The sequence below is a fragment of the Euleptes europaea genome, chromosome 2, assembly GCF_029931775.1.
Source record: "Euleptes europaea isolate rEulEur1 chromosome 2, rEulEur1.hap1, whole genome shotgun sequence".
Taxonomy (NCBI): Eukaryota; Metazoa; Chordata; class Lepidosauria; order Squamata; family Sphaerodactylidae; genus Euleptes; species Euleptes europaea.
In genome coordinates, this window is record NC_079313.1 from 22,031,628 (window position 1) to 22,047,212 (window position 15,585).

Consider the following 15,585-nt stretch of genomic DNA (forward strand, 5'->3'; position numbering starts at 1 on the left):
ACAGAAGAAGGCCTAGTTTCTATAAAAGACCCAGTTGATAGGAAAACTGAACTGGCCTGTAAAAAAGCCCATGAAGCCTCAGCCCTGGCTATTGGCTCCTCCATTACGTCTGCTTTAGTGTCCAGGGCAGCTATAGTCTGGACTAGGAAGTTGTCCAAGCTTATTCCTGAAGAAGATAGAAGTGCTATGGAGGGAGTTTCCAGAATCCTGCGGGCAGTATCCTTTCTAGCAGACTCTACACTAGATACTATGTGCTTCTCAGCACGGGCCCTAGCTACCGCAACTGCAGCTAGGCGGGCCTTATGGTTACGTCCATGGCAAACCGAACACAGATCTAAATCTGTACTGATGGGATATCCCTACCAGGGCAAGAAATTGTTCGGAGAAAAATTAGACGAGATATTAGTGGAGTCAAAAGATAAGAAGTAGTATCTTCCAAGAAGTCTACGTAAGGAATCAAAGGGATTCTCTACTTCTACTTCCTTTCGTCCATTTCACCCATACTCAAGATACAGACCTGATCAGAGGAGAGGCCAGTGGAGCTATAGCAGGGGTTCCTTTCGCAGAGGAGGGCGCTTCTCTAGGAACTCCAGAACTAACAACTTTCAAAGTGACAGAGGGGAAAAGCCCTTTCGTCAAACAAGACAGTGACGCCAAATGCGATCCAGTAGGGGGCAGGCTCAGCCTGTTCCACAACCAATGGTCCCTCTCCCATCCGGACCACTGGGTTCTACAGATTGTCTTACACGGTTACCAGATCCAATTTTCCAAAATTCCAAGAGATCGACTGGTAGTGTCCCCTGTGTCCCGTCAACCGGACAAAAGACTCAGAACTCTAACAGCCATACAACATCTGTTGGAGATAAAGGCAATAGAATATGTGGCCCCATCGGAACAATTGTTGGGCATTTATTCCGTATTCTTTACAGTGCCAAAAAGAGACGGGGGATGGCGGGCCATCCTCGATCTAAAATACCTAAACAAGCATGTAACATACAGAAGATTCAGGATGGAGACGCTGCACTCCATATCGGAAGCACTAAGACCAGGAGACTTCCTTACCTCGGTAGATTTAACCGAGGCGTATCTGCACATTGCCATTCATCCAGACCACAGGCGATTTCTGAGGTTTCTCCACAATGGACACCACTTTCAATTCAAAGCCCTCCCCTTCGGTTTGGGGTCAGCCCCACGGGTCTTTACCAAGGTTCTGGTGACCTTGGTAGCGCTAGCACGTCAAGAGGGCGTAAGAATCCATCCTTACTTAGACGACATTCTAATCTGTTCATCGTCAAAGACTCAAAGCACTCGACACACAAGCATCGTACTCAAACTTTTGAAAGACCACGGCTTTTTAGTAAACCAGAAGAAAAGTCATCTTCAACCAACTCAACATCTACGTCATCTGGGTGTATATATCGACACCGTCGCCAACACCTTTGTCTTACCCCCAGACAAGATTCGCAAAATTTGCAGCTTGGCCAAATCAACAATGCAAGCTACCAAGGTTCGTCTCATGACCCTGGCGAAGTTGCAGGGTCTAATGATATCCTGTATTCCGGCGGTGCAGTGGGCCCGTCTACACTCCAGGCCTCTTCAGTGGTTCTTAAAGATCTATCAAAAAGACATATTGGTCAAGAAGAACAAATCCCTGCTTCTTTCTACAGCGACAAGACACAGCCTCAAGTGGTGGACCATTCCAGAAAATCTTCAAAAAGGGGTCCCATACATACGACAAGCACCAGTCCAGGTATTCACGGATGCATCTCTCACAGGTTGGGGAGCCATTCTGAACGGTCATCCAGCACAGGGCACCTGGTCAACTCAAGAACAACAGATGAACATCAACGTCCTAGAACTCCGTGCAATTTATTATGCCCTCCTGCACTTCAAACGTCATCTATCAGGCACAGATCTACTGGTGAGAACGGACAATGTGGCAGCCAAAGCTCACCTCAACAAGCAGGGGGGCTCGCGGTCTTCTGCTCTTCACAAAGAAGCCCTGAGAATCCTGTCCTGGGCGGAGACCAACCTGTGTTCCATAACAGCGGAACACATTCAGGGAGTGCTCAACGTAGACGCAGACTGGCTCAGCAGGCAAAATCTCAACGAAGCAGAGTGGTCTCTGAACCAGGAAGTCTTTCAGCTCCTCACGAATCGGTGTGGCATGCCCCTAGTAGATCTCTTCGCGTCAAACAAAAACCATCAGCTGCCACGGTATTACACCAGGTATGTCCAGAAGGGAGCGGAACAGACAGACGCACTCACGGCACCATGGCCAGCGGGACTGCTATATGCCTTTCCACCGTTCCCACTCCTTCCCAGGGTCCTCAGACGAATCAATCTGCTTCAGGCCACAGTCATTCTTGTGGCTCCTTACTGGCCGCGTCGCCCATGGTTTCCCACTCTGCTAGAGATGTCCATCGCAGAACCGTGGACGCTTCCACCTCGACCAGATCTCCTCCTTCAGGGGCCGATCCACCACCCGGACCCAGGTTGGTACAGACTGACCGCCTGGGTATTGAAAGGAGTCGCCTCCTAAAACTAGGTTACGACACAGAGGTTGCTGAAACTATTCTTTCATCCCGAAAGCAATCTACAAAAAGAATCTATAACACAACATGGAAAGCTTTTGTCAGATGGTGCCAGAGAAAACGCGTGGACCCTATCAAGCCACATATCTCCAAAATACTGGACTTTTTACAGGACGGACGAAGACAGAACCTGTCTCCAGCCACACTACGCCGACAGCTGGCGGCAATAGCTGCTATTGTCCCAAAGCTTTCAGGTTATCCCTTGACTAGACATCCACATATTAAGGCCTTTCTAAAGGGACTCACCTTGATTTCTCCTCCAGTTAGACACAGATTCCCTACCTGGAGCTTACACACAGTATTAACAGCCCTTACACGGCCACCCTTTGAACCTCTGAAGCATGTCACATTAAGCTACCTGAGGATGAAGACGCTTTTTCTAACGGCTGTAACTTCAGCCAGGCGGGTGTCAGAGATAGGAGCCCTATCCATCAGACCGGGTCTTTGCACTTTTCACAAGGACAAGGTGGTCCTTGCTCCTGACCCTTCCTTTATACCAAAAGTTAACTCCAATTTTCATAGGAACCAAGACATCGTCCTCCCCTCGTTCTGTCCAAATCCTAAAGCTCCACAAGAGAAAATTTGGCACACCTTAGATCTCCGACGAGCCCTTAAAACATATATTTCTCGTACAGAACACATTAGAGTATCTGATGCGCTTTTTATCAATTTAACAGCACCTAACAAAGGTAAATCCATGTCCCGTGCTTCAGTTAGTCGCACTATCACTCAGTGTATTGCTCAGGCATATAGGGCGGCAAAAATTCCAGTACCTTCTGGCTTGACAGCTCACTCAGTCAGAAGCGCTGCCACGTCAGCGGCCTTCGACCGCAGAGCTCCTATAGAGGAGATTTGTAAGGCCGCCACGTGGTCCTCAATCTCCACATTCGTGAGGCATTACAAGCTTAACCTGTATGCCTCAGCTGATGCCGCCTTTGGCAGGCGGGTTCTTCAAAGCGTTCTCCAAGACGTCTGATCCCACCCGGGCAGGGACAGCTCTTTTAAGTCCCACTCTTAAGATGGCCTCCTCTCCCAGAGCGAGAAAGAGCCTTGGTTACTCACCGTGAAGGCTTCTTCTGCTCTGGGATACGGAGGCCATCTTGCCCGCCCAGACGTCTAAGTAAAATTAGGAGGATGCTGTTCAATTGAATTCTCACAAATTGGATTCTCTAAAATAATTTAGCTCAGTAAAATAATATAATTCGAATCACAAGTTGAGTTTACTAATGGTAGTTTTTTATTAATAGGGTTGTAGTCAAACTTACAGTTGTCTTAAGCATTCTACTTTATCTTTCTACTGTTTTTTCTTACTGATGTTCAATTTTAACTGTTTGTGCTCCTTGCTCGGAAAGTTTTTAGACTGAAAAGGGCGGGGGCGTTTCCTCCAGAGATAGGCACTTAAAAGTTTAGGTCCTGCCTCCCGGAACTAGAGGAAGAGGAAACACCCACTCTTAAGATGGCCTCTGTATCCCAGAGCAGAAGAAGCCTTCACGGTGAGTAACCAAGGCTCTTTTTGGGCCCATTGGGGAGAAAAGTGGCGTATAAATTTCTAAATAAATATTCTGCCCCCGTGCTGTCCTGAGGTCAGAATCTGCAGTATGGAACTGGTTCAAGGTTCTTCTCCATTTCAGACAAAGATTTCATAGCATCTGTTTTGCAAGATGTGTTATAGAATTACTCGACCTCCCTCTAGTGTCTTGGTGGTGCTGGATATATAAGAAAATCCTGTGTTTTGTTCAAGACGAGTCTCTGATGCTTTGCTATCCTGGTAGGGGAAAGTGCTATGACAGTAGTTCGTGAATATAATGTGGTCTAGGGAATGGCTCTTCATGGACTTGTCAAATAGTCTTACAGTGCCATCCTAAATAGCTCTACACCCTTCTGAGCTCACTGAATTTAGTGGACTTTAGAAGGCTGTAGCTGTGCATAGGGTTGTACTGTAATTTAATTTTTAAAACATATAATGTCAGAATAGTGAAAACCACTTTGCTGGGTGGTTGTCAGAATACAGAAATTGTGGCAACGTTTATTGCTAACCCCCAGGTTTTAATTAAGAATCAGGTTATCCTAGGGAAATTGAGTTATGGATATTTTAGTGTTCTTTATGGCCTGATACTAAATCAACTTTTCCCTGTTGTCTTTTCAGACTCTGTTCAGCTTCCTCGACTTTCTCAGTATTTGTATTTCCTCTTTGCTCCCACCCTGATCTACAGAGATGAGTATCCCAGGTAAAGTCAGTAGGAATAATCTTGTGTGCAGTTACTTCCCTCTTCATAGCAGCCAAATGTTTTAAATTCATTTAACACATGCATTCGGTGGAATACAGCCAATGGTGCAAAAAGGCTACAACGGGGGCTACGTGTTCACCTATATAATGCACACCTACCCTCTAAACATCTGGTTATCATAAATCTACTATTGGACTTGACCCCCATGCAATTCAGAAGTCCCCCAAAATGGGGCCAGCTTCAAATACTGGGTATTCTTCTGCAGATATGGGGAACCTGCAGCATAAGTAGACCCTAATGCATTCCCCTTAGAGAGGGGCACTTGACAAGAAGCCTCCCAAAGATCCCAAGATGATACTGTAAGGAGGGATCCCAATCATTAGTACGAGTTAACAAGTATGCCTGATGATATCAACTAAGATCAGGGGAACCTCATCCTCCTCCATTAAATGGAAGCAGCATCCTCTTTAAAGAAATCCAAGGTGGTGAGGAACCCCGCATAAATTTCTGAAACAAAGTATTAATGTTATGAATATATCTGCAATGTATACAGAAATGAGTTGGTGGTGCTGCTGAGTGTCCAGCCAGGCAGGGAAGTGGTGGGGGAGGATGGGATCCCCCACGCCTCTCCCAGATTCGCCATCCGAGAGTTCTGTCCGACAGTGGCCATAGGGCAGAGGATCCCCCAACCTTGTTGAGCCTGTGGCTGCTTTTGGAATTTGAGAATGTGTAGTGGGAACCGTGACAAATTGGCTGCCATGGGAGGCAGGGTTGATTACAAAATGGCTGTCTTGGTGGCCGTTACAAAATGTTGGGAGGTTTCAAACCAAGCATCCTCCAATGAGGGGGGCAGCTATTTCCCAGTGGCTTCTCCCCGCAGACTCAAAGGTGATGGCTCCTGGGATCTTCTGAAAAATCTCCTGCTCAAGTACAGTGGAGAAAAGCCAGGACTGGCTCTTTGCTGGCACCACAGAACACCTCTCCCCCAAAGCAAATACATCAGTGGGCGGCGTACCCCTGGGAACTGCTTTTGGGATCACTGGGATAGAGATATGCAGCGGGTGGAGGTCTCACCCAGAGAGAGGAGTCACTGGCTGCCTTTCTTTGCCTGTATGATCTCTCTTAGTTAAGGCTAGTTTTTCCTGTTCCTCCCCTTCCCAATTCCTAGAAAAAATTAGCCCCTAAGGAGAATGCAAAGGAGAGATAAGCAACTGAAGGAGAGAGGCAGCCCCCAAATCCTGCTTCACTGTGTGCATGTCCAACTGTCTGTGTCTGTTTTTGGGGGGAGAGCCTTCAGAATTCTCTCTTGCTTTGGGGAGGGGGATAGCCTGCATAGTCTGGCTCTAAATCTTGCTGTTTCCTAGCTTTTAATTTGTGATTCTTACAGCTTTGTGAAATATACTAAGCAGATTCAAACAATTAGTCCATTCCGACAGGATGTTGGAAGGCAATCTGTACAAAAGCGCTGCTCAAGTGAGAAGACCCTATGCTTGACGGCCACCTCATATCAAAGCCTTCCTGCAGATGAAAGCACTTCTCTGATGTGCTTGCTTTTCACATGCAGGGATTTTTTTTTTTTTAAAGCCGGGGAGATCATTTAACGCAGTGTTTTCCAACCATTTTCTGAACTGTTACAGTCCTGTGAGGATTGTATTGCTTGCTTTTTTCTGAATGTTTGGTTGAGTTGTGCATTTGATAGAAGGTTCAATACCAAGTACTGGGTGCCTTGAATAATAGATGAGAGATTTGGTTGGAAGTTGTTCCAGTGTAGAGTTGATACCGTTATTGATTTTGCTTCACTATACCCTTACGTATTTATAGTTAACTGCCATGAGACTTAACAGTTCATCTTCTGTCTTTGGTGCAGCCCCACATGTGGGACTGCGCCTGCGCGCATGCCTACCACCGGGAAAAACTTTATTAGCCTTAATCCTCAGACTGGGGATGCCCCTCCCACCACACGCGGGGCCGGTCTTAGCGCCGGAATCACCCCATGCTACTGGGCGGGGCATCCCCCTCCCTCCTCAGTTCCTTTTTTGCCGCCACCAAGTTAGGAGCTTTTCGCCTTACCTCAGCGTTGCCAGTTCTACAAGTTCGTAAGTCTTTGGTTGCCGCCTAGGCCCGCCTGGTCGGCTTCCTCCTTCCCCGTTATTCGTCGATCCTCAAATAAATAAATAAATAAATAAATAAATAATTGAAACTAAAGGACGTAAAAAGAAGAGTATTAAACGAAGAGCCCTTCTCTATCCCGGTCCTCTCCTCTGTGCACCGAGAGCCGCGATGGCCCCAAGACCCCGTTTAAACTTTGCACAAAATGCTCTGCAAAGATGCCACATTCCGACCAGCATGAGCTTTGCCTAAGCTGTTTGGGTGAGGGGCACAACGTCTCAAAATGTGCGATTTGTCAAGGCTTCTCCACCCGGTCTCGCAATGCTTGCACAGACCGGCTGAGCGCCGAACTTTGGAAGAAGGCTCTAGCCGCCCCCTCCCCATCTGCGGGCTCCAGAACCCCGGGAGGCGCGCACTCCGTACGCTGGGCACCGACACCCGGTCCCAACTCGGCACCGAAGTCTCCGGATCCGACCCTCTCGGATCCGACCCACGTGTCAAAAAAGCACAAGCATAAGACTAAGCACCACGACAAGCCCTTCGGATCCAGCCGCTCGGCGCCTAAGAAGTCCGTGTCCACCAAAAAGACCCCAGATCCGAGCCTCCAACCCTCGGTACCACCGGTACCGAGGACACCATCCTTCCACTCCGGCTCCCCTCTCCAGTGTTTCTCCGACCTGGAACTGGATCCTGTGGAGGACCCCCTCCTGATTTCAGATCCGACACTACCGGATCTGACGCTCCTGGTACCGAGCCCTTCGGTACCACAGCAAATCCTCCAACCTGCACCTTTGGCCTCCGCTCCCTCCATCTCTCAGGAGCTAGTCAGGGACTGGATAGAATTCTGCAGGTTCAGACAGATGACTGCACAGGGAGAGCCAGTTGTCCTGAGAACACCTCAACTTCCCCCTCCTTTTACTCCACTGTCTCAGAGATCCCCCAGACCAGAATCAGAACGCAGCGACTCAGAAACCAGAGGCTCCCCCGGGAGCTCTGAGGAGGTCTACGAGCCATCCCCTGATGAACTAGTAGGCGACACAGAGGCCATCTCTCCATCAGAGGACTTAAAACTCAGAATGGAGCAGATGATCAGGATGGCCGAGGCCCTCGATATTAACATCTCTACTGCAGACAACAAGCCGAAGGATAAAATCCTCAGCCGCCTTTACCCCGACTCTCCCGGGATTGCTGCCTTCCCAGTCCTGGAGGGCCTCTCTGAGATTGCTAGCTCAATATGGAAGAAGCCTGCATCATCACCTGAGTCTTTGAAGAAGATTGAAAACCTTTACAGGATAAAACCTGAAGCAGCTGCATTCCTTTTGGTACACCCCCCCTCCTTGCTCCATAGTAGCAAGCGAAATGCAATCCAAGCAAAGACAGGGCCTGCACTCCACACCCGCAGACAAGAAAAGCAAGCGTTTGGATCAGCTGGGTAGGAGAACCTACACCTCTTCAGCCCTAAGCTTCCACATTGCTAACTATCAAACAATTATGGGGGGGTACCAACTCTTCCTTTGGGAAAAGGCAGCTCCTCACATCGAGCTCCCAGAAGAGTCCAGAAATGCCCTACGTCTAATCCAATCAGAGGCTACTCGCCTCTCAAGGCAAGAGATAAATGCAGACAAACATGCTGCAGACGTAGCAGCCAGAACCATGGCTTCAGCTATTACTCTAAGAAGACACGCATGGCTTCGCTCCACAGCTCTTCCAGTGGACACAAGATCTCTCATCGAGGATCTCCCCTTTGAAGGCGACTCACTGTTTGCATCTACGACCAAAGAGTTCCTCACTAACCTGAAAAAAGATCGCCAGACTGCTAGATCCTTGGGAGTAGCTCAACCCTTCCAATTCCAGCAACGGGACAGGGCTCAGTTTCGTCAGCAGACCTTCGGCTCATCCTCTTTCCCTAGATACCAACGATACCAGAGGTTCCAGCCATATCCTCCTCAGGGAAAATTTCAACAGACCAGTCAGCAAGGTCAACGCAAGCAGTCCTTCAAACCTCGGCCCAGCCCCAATGTCCAACACAAGGATCAGAGACAATCTGGTCAAAAATTCTGACTATCTCCCCAGGTCTGCCTGGAAGAGCTGCCTTTCCTGGACAGGTTGGCTAAGTTTCAGGAGGCCTGGAGTTCCATATGCTCAGACTCCTGGGTTCTGAAAGTTATCTCTGAAGGCTATCGCCTGGAGTTCAAGTTTACCCCAGTTTGTTCCCCTGCCTCGTTAGAAGGCGATAACCCATTTCCCGAGTTTGCACCCCAACTAGAGGAACTCCTCCTGAAAGGTGCAGTCCAAAGGGTTGTTCCACCCTGTTCCGGTTTCTTCTCAAGAATCTTCATGGTTGAGAAAAAGGATGTGGGGTCCAGACCCATCATTGACCTCAGGTTGCTAAATAAATGTTTAAAGATTTCAAAGTTCAGGATGGTCTCCTTACCCTCTGTTATGGAGCTTATCACACCCAACACTTGGTTTGTGGTTTTAGACCTCAAGGACGTATACTTTCATGTGTCCATTCACCCTGACCATAGAAAATTCCTCATGTTCCGTTATGGTTCAGAATTCTTTCAATATACGGTCCTCCCCTTCGGTCTTGCAACAGTCCCCAGGGTCTTTACAAAATGCATAGTAGTGGTTATGTCTTACTTCAGGAACCAGGGTTGTACTATCTACCCTTACCTCGATGACTGGCTCCTCACAGCCGCTGACCCAGATACCCTCTCCACCAATTTACAGCTGGTCCTGACCACCTGTGACAAACTGGGCCTCAAGGTCAACCTAAAAAAGTCAAGGTTGGACCCCTCCCCCAAAGCCCAGTTCATTGGGGTGGTATTAGACTCCCCTGCGGGTAGAGCGTTTCTCCCCCAGGAAAGGGTGATGGCCATTAAGAACCTAGCTCACCACTTTATGCGGTGCAGACATCAACCAATAGTTTCTATCCAGAGGTTGCTAGGACTCATGGCATCAACCACGGTGGTCACCCCATTCGCTCGGCTACACATGAGAGATTTACAAAATTGGTTTATAAGGGCATACGACTACTCCTGTCACTCTAAGTGGCACAGACTTTCTGTCCCAAGAATGATCCTGAGATTGTTAGAGTGGTGGCTCTCTGAGCCTAACCTTTTGAGGGGTGTACCCCTGGGCTACTGGACTCCAGAGTTTACCCTCACAACTGATGCCTCCTTGGAAGGTTGGGGGGTCACTGTGGGTGTCATTCCATCCAGGGAAGATGGAGTGATAGGGAAGCATCTTTACATATTAACATGCTGGAACTAAGTGCTGTGCGTTACATACTTACCTCCTTTACAGATATCCTCCGTGGCTCCAGAACACTCCTGCAGGCAGACAATTCCTGTATGGTGTTTTACATCAACAAACGGGGGGGTACAGGCTCCATCCTCCTTTGCAGAGAAGCCCAGAGGGTCTGGGAGATAGCCCTAGTGAACGACATACATTTAAGAGCCATTCACATAGCCGGAGTACACAACACCTGGGCAGACTCCCTCAGCAGGGAATTTCTTACCAATCACGAGTGGGAACTACAGGACGTTTTCCTCCGGCCCATCTTCCACACTTGGGGTTTCCCTCAGATAGACTTCTTTGCCACCAGAGACAACAAGAAGGCGGAAAGGTTTTGCTGTCTGGCAGGAAGAGATCCGGACTCCTTGGGAGATGCCTTCCAGATCACCTGGACCAACTTCCTGTTCTATGCCTTCCTTCCATTCCCTCTTCTAGCGAGAGTCTTAGGGAAATTGTTAGTGGACAACACCGACTGCATCTTAATAGCCCCTCGGTGGCTGCGACAGATCTGGTTCACCCAGCTGACACACCTAGCCAAGGGGAATTACAGGTCTCTACCTTGCCACCCGAACCTCCTTCGCTGGGGCGAGTTAGCACACCACGATGTAGAGAGGCTCCATCTTACGGCATGGAGAATCCTACCCACTCGCATGTAGGCCTTTCCCCATCAGTACAAGAGGTTATCTTACAGGCCCGGAGGCCCTCGACTCGCTACTCTTATGACATAAAGTGGGAGAGATTTCGGACCTGGTCAGAAGCCAAAGGTTATTCACCTTTTCTGTGCCCACTCCCCAAGATCCTTGACTACCTTTTAGAGTTGACCACGAGAGGCCTCTCGGTCTCCTCTGTGCGAGTTCACCTAGCAGCCATTTCAGCCTTCCACAATAGGGTAGAGGGCTACACTACCTTTTCTCACCCTTTGTCCAAACGGTTCTTAAAAGGTCTTACTAACTTGTTCCCTCCAACTCCCAAGCTGACCCCTCAGTGGTCTCTCTCTATGGTACTAGCAAACCTTATGTTAGGCCCTTTTGAACCCATGAACCAGGTTCATTTATCGTTCCTGTTGGCCAAGGTAGCCTTCCTAGTTGCGGTCACTTCAACTAGGAGAGTTGGGGAGTTAGCGGCCTTCCGCGTTGATGAGCCTTTCCTCAGAGTTTACGCGGACAAGATCGTCCTTCACCCCAGCATTAGGTTTAGGCCTAAAGTTATTTCTGCTTTTCATTTGGCTCAGGATTTGGTCTTACCGGTTTTTTTCCCTACCCCTACTTCCCGGGCGGAAAAGACACTTCACACATTAGATTTGAAAGGAGCCATTCTTTATTACATTGACAGAACCAAACACTTTAGAAGGTCCAAGGCACTGTTTATCTGTTATCAGGACCCCAAGAAGGGCTCCCCAGCACCTGCCCAGTCTATAGCACGAAGGGTGGTCTCTGCAATCAAGATTGCCTACCGTCAAGCACAACTCCCATGTCCCCTAGAGATCAAGGCTCATTCCACTAGGGCACAGGGTTCGTCTGCCGCTCTCCACAGAAGGATCCCAGTGGGTGAGATCTGTAAAGCAGCCATGTGGGTGAGCGAGGATACATTTGTGAAACACTACGCACTCGACCTGCAAGCCAGAAAGGATGCAGCAGTGGGCAGAGCAGTTCTTCAGTCGTTATTCTCATAGTCGACCCCACCTCCTAATGGGTAAGCTAGTTAAAATCCCACATGTGGGGCTGCACCGAAGACAGAAGATGAAAACAGAGTTGCACTTACCTGTAACTGCTGTTCATTGATGTCTTCGGTGCAGACACACATCCCTCCCTTCCGACCCCGCTGTCGACCTAAAAAAAAAAAGAACAATGAGAGGAAAAATGTTTAGTATATGTTCACCTTTACTTACCTGCTTCAGATTTGGTCGGCGGCGAGCAAGGAACTGAGGAGGGAGGGGGATACCCCGCCCAATAGCTAAGACCGGCCCCGCCTGTGGTGGGAGGGGCATCCCCAGTCTGAGGCTTAAGGCTAATAAAGTTTTTTCCGGTGGTAGGCCTGCGCGCAGGCGCAGTCCCACATGTGTGTCTGCACCGAAGACCTCAATGAACAGCAGTTACAGGTAAGTGCAACTCTGTTTTCTTGCAGCAGCTGAACAAATCTGATTGGTCTAAATTAAGTATTTGCAATATCTAGTTGTTGAAATAGAGCAGAGTTTGGATTGTGTTTACTGCTTAGTGTTGGCAGCTTTAATGAAATTCTTCTAATGCTTCTTAAAAACAGGTTTTGGTGGTTATGTATTTTGCTGACACCAGGAGGGGGGTATAATGCTGAGTTCTCTTTCTTACAGGACCCCCACAAGACGATGGAGCTATGTAGCTTCCATGTTTGCACAGGTTAGTGTTTTCTGGGGGGTTTGGGTGGAAAATCCTAGCTATCTCCAGATAAATTTTTTTAATGTTCTTCTATGGAATTGTTGTACCACTATGTAACAAGGGGGCAGGTCTTCAATACGATCAGTCCAACACCACCACCAAAGAACTAAAAGGCACATGTACTGCCAGTACTGAATGCAACAGTATACAGTCTGTTGAAGTGATGGTATGTGTACAAAGGCATTGAATATTGTGCAGCCAAGATGTTACTACAGAACAAGATTGCGGATCATACGCTTATTCTGAGTCTTCCTTATGTTTGTCTAAAGAGCTTAATTACAAAATAAGTGTTACTGTGGGAAGCAGCGGAATCCCTGCTCAGATCTGTGGAGTCTGATCTGGAGAACTGGGTTTGATTCCCCACTTCTCCACATGAGCAGCAGAGGCCAGCTGGGTGACCTTGAGCAAGTCACATTCTCTCAGCTTCACCTACCTCACAGGGTGTCTGTTGTGGGGAGGGGGAGGGAAGGTGATTGTAAGTCGGTTTGAGTCTCCTTTAAGTGGTGGAGAAAGTCGGCATATAAAAACCAACTCTTCTTCTTCTTCAATCTGAAGAGGGTTTGAGTCTAATGTATTATCCAAAGTCTTGTTCTGTTTTAACCCTTTGTATACATGGCATTCACTCAACAGATTGCACACTGCTGCATTCATTATTGTCATTACATATGCTTATTGTCCCTTGGTCCTTTTTTTGCCTGATTTTCTACTGGTTTTGCTTTGTAAGACAACTTTTCAACAGGTCCATAAGTTGGTGTTAAAGAACTTGAAGAACCAGTTTTTGTAAAGCTTCCATGCCTGGTTTCCTGGAAACAGTTCTTACTCTCTATAGGTGTGTAGCTAATTATAGGCCTGATTTAAGACATTGGGCTATGGCAGAACTGCCATGTTCTTGTTAAATTTGTTTGTGTGATAGCTTCTACACCATTTCCAACATCCATTCTGGGGTGTTTAATGTAATTTTCCCTTCACAAAAGCTTATACCACAATATGTTTGTCAGTCTTTAAGGTGCCATTAGGCGCCGTATTAAATAATTGGTAAACTTTCTGAAACGCACATGAAGCTGCCTTATAATGAATCAGACCATTGGTTCATCAAGGTTAGTCTTGTCTATTCAGACTGGCAGTGGCTCTCCAGGGTCTCAGGCAGAGGTCTTTCACCTCACCTACTACCTGGTCCTTTAAACTGGAGACGCCAGGGATTGAACTTGGGAACACTGCATGCAAAGCAGAGGCTCTACCACTGAGCCCTTGCTGAAGGCAGCAGGCAGTAACCGAGAAGCCTTCCCACCCAAGCTTTTAAATAATGTCTTCAAAGCGGTCGGTTCAGAATGCACAGATCTTGTCCTGATTCTAATGGCAGCTACTGCCATCAACACAACCTGAGAATCTGTTTGGTTGAATGATTCCTCTCCGCTCCTCCTTTTCCCCGGCCCCCAAGGTTGAAAATGGCCTAAACTTTTTCAGCTGTTCTGGGAAAAGATGGCTGCTGCTCATTTGGCCCTGTGAGTATGAGGAATAGGAACCTGTCTGACTTTCAAAGGTATAGATAAGATAGCTTGAAATGGTGTTTCGGTTTTCAAACTTACATCTTTTGGAATGCCGTCCCTGTTACTTATCTCTGTATGCTGCAGTAAATTGCTTAGCTCAAACTCATGTTCTGGCTGGCGAATTTATGTGGCCAAGGAATCTTCCTCACCCATCGTGCTGCTTCTGCAAGGTACCTGGTTTTAGAGTGAGAGGAGAGATAGACCACCCAGCAAGGGAGAGGGAGGGTGTGCATCCTCCTCCACAATGGTTTAGCTTTCTTGTAAAAAATGTCTTAGCTTAACTGACAATGAGTGACAACCTTAAAGGCTAACAAATTCCCTATTACTATGTATGGGTGTGAGAGCTGGACAATGAAGAAAGCTGATAGGAAAAAAGTAGATTCCTTTGAGATGTGGTGTTGAAGGAGAGTGTTATGGATACCCTGGACCGCCCAAAAACAAATCAGTGGGTTTTAGATCAAATTAAGCCTGAACTGTTCCTAGAAGCTAAATGACTAAACTGAGGCTGTCATATTTTGGACATATTATGAGAAGACAAGAGTCACTAGAAAAGACAATCATGCTAGGAAAAGATAAAGGCAGCAGGAAAAGAGGAAGACCCAGCAAGAGATGGATTGACTCTATAAAGGAAGCCACGGCCCTCAATTTGCAGGATCTGAGCAGCGCTGTTAAGGATAGGACACTTTGGAGGACATTGATTCATAGGGTCGCCATGAGTCGGAGACAACTTGACGGTACTTAACACACACACATAAGCTTTTATGAGTCGTTCCAAAGATCAGTGAATCATAATAGCTTAACTGAGGTAGCTCAAATAAGGGACTGTGACTCAGTGGTAGAGCATCTGCTTAATACTAGGGTGGTCCCAGGTTCAAGCCCTGAGTCTCTACTTGAAAGGGGCAAGTGCTGTAAAAGACATCTGCCTGGAGAGCTGCTGCCAGTCAGAATAGACAATACTGACCTTGATAGAACAAGGACCTGACTCAGTGTAAAGCGGGTTCATGTCTTTCCCCTTGCCCAGGTACTTGGTTCACTCTTCTACGCTTATTACGTCTTCATGCGACTCTGCATCCCTATATATCGGAACTACAATCAGGAACCCTTCAACTCAAGAGGGCTGGTTCTTTGCATCTTTAACTCCATTCTTCCAGGTATTTCTACAGCATTTACCCCTGTCCCATAAAAATGTTTCTGAAAACCATGTTGGAAATAGGCCAATCCAGATTTGAAAATTGGGAAGAAATCTTTTTTTATGGAAGGCTTGGACAGATAGGGGGATTTTTATTTTGGACCAGTTAATAGATCAGGAAAACAAGTTTTTGTTGTTTTCTAAGCTGAGGTCTAAATACAATAGATCATCCTCTGTTGGATGGCAATATTTACAGCTGAAACATCT

General features: G+C 47.5%; 1 protein-coding gene across 1 annotated transcript in view; it reads left to right on the forward strand.

The window, feature by feature from the left end:
* The window catches only part of LOC130473084 (sterol O-acyltransferase 1-like), a 43,238-nt gene that overhangs the window by 16,717 nt on the left and 10,936 nt on the right, over positions 1 to 15,585 (forward strand). The window contains exons 7-9 of the mRNA XM_056844609.1: positions 4,741 to 4,822; positions 12,558 to 12,603; positions 15,211 to 15,340. Coding sequence (XP_056700587.1) covers positions 4,741 to 4,822; positions 12,558 to 12,603; positions 15,211 to 15,340 — 258 coding nt within the window. The remainder of the gene's footprint in view (positions 1 to 4,740; positions 4,823 to 12,557; positions 12,604 to 15,210; positions 15,341 to 15,585) is intronic.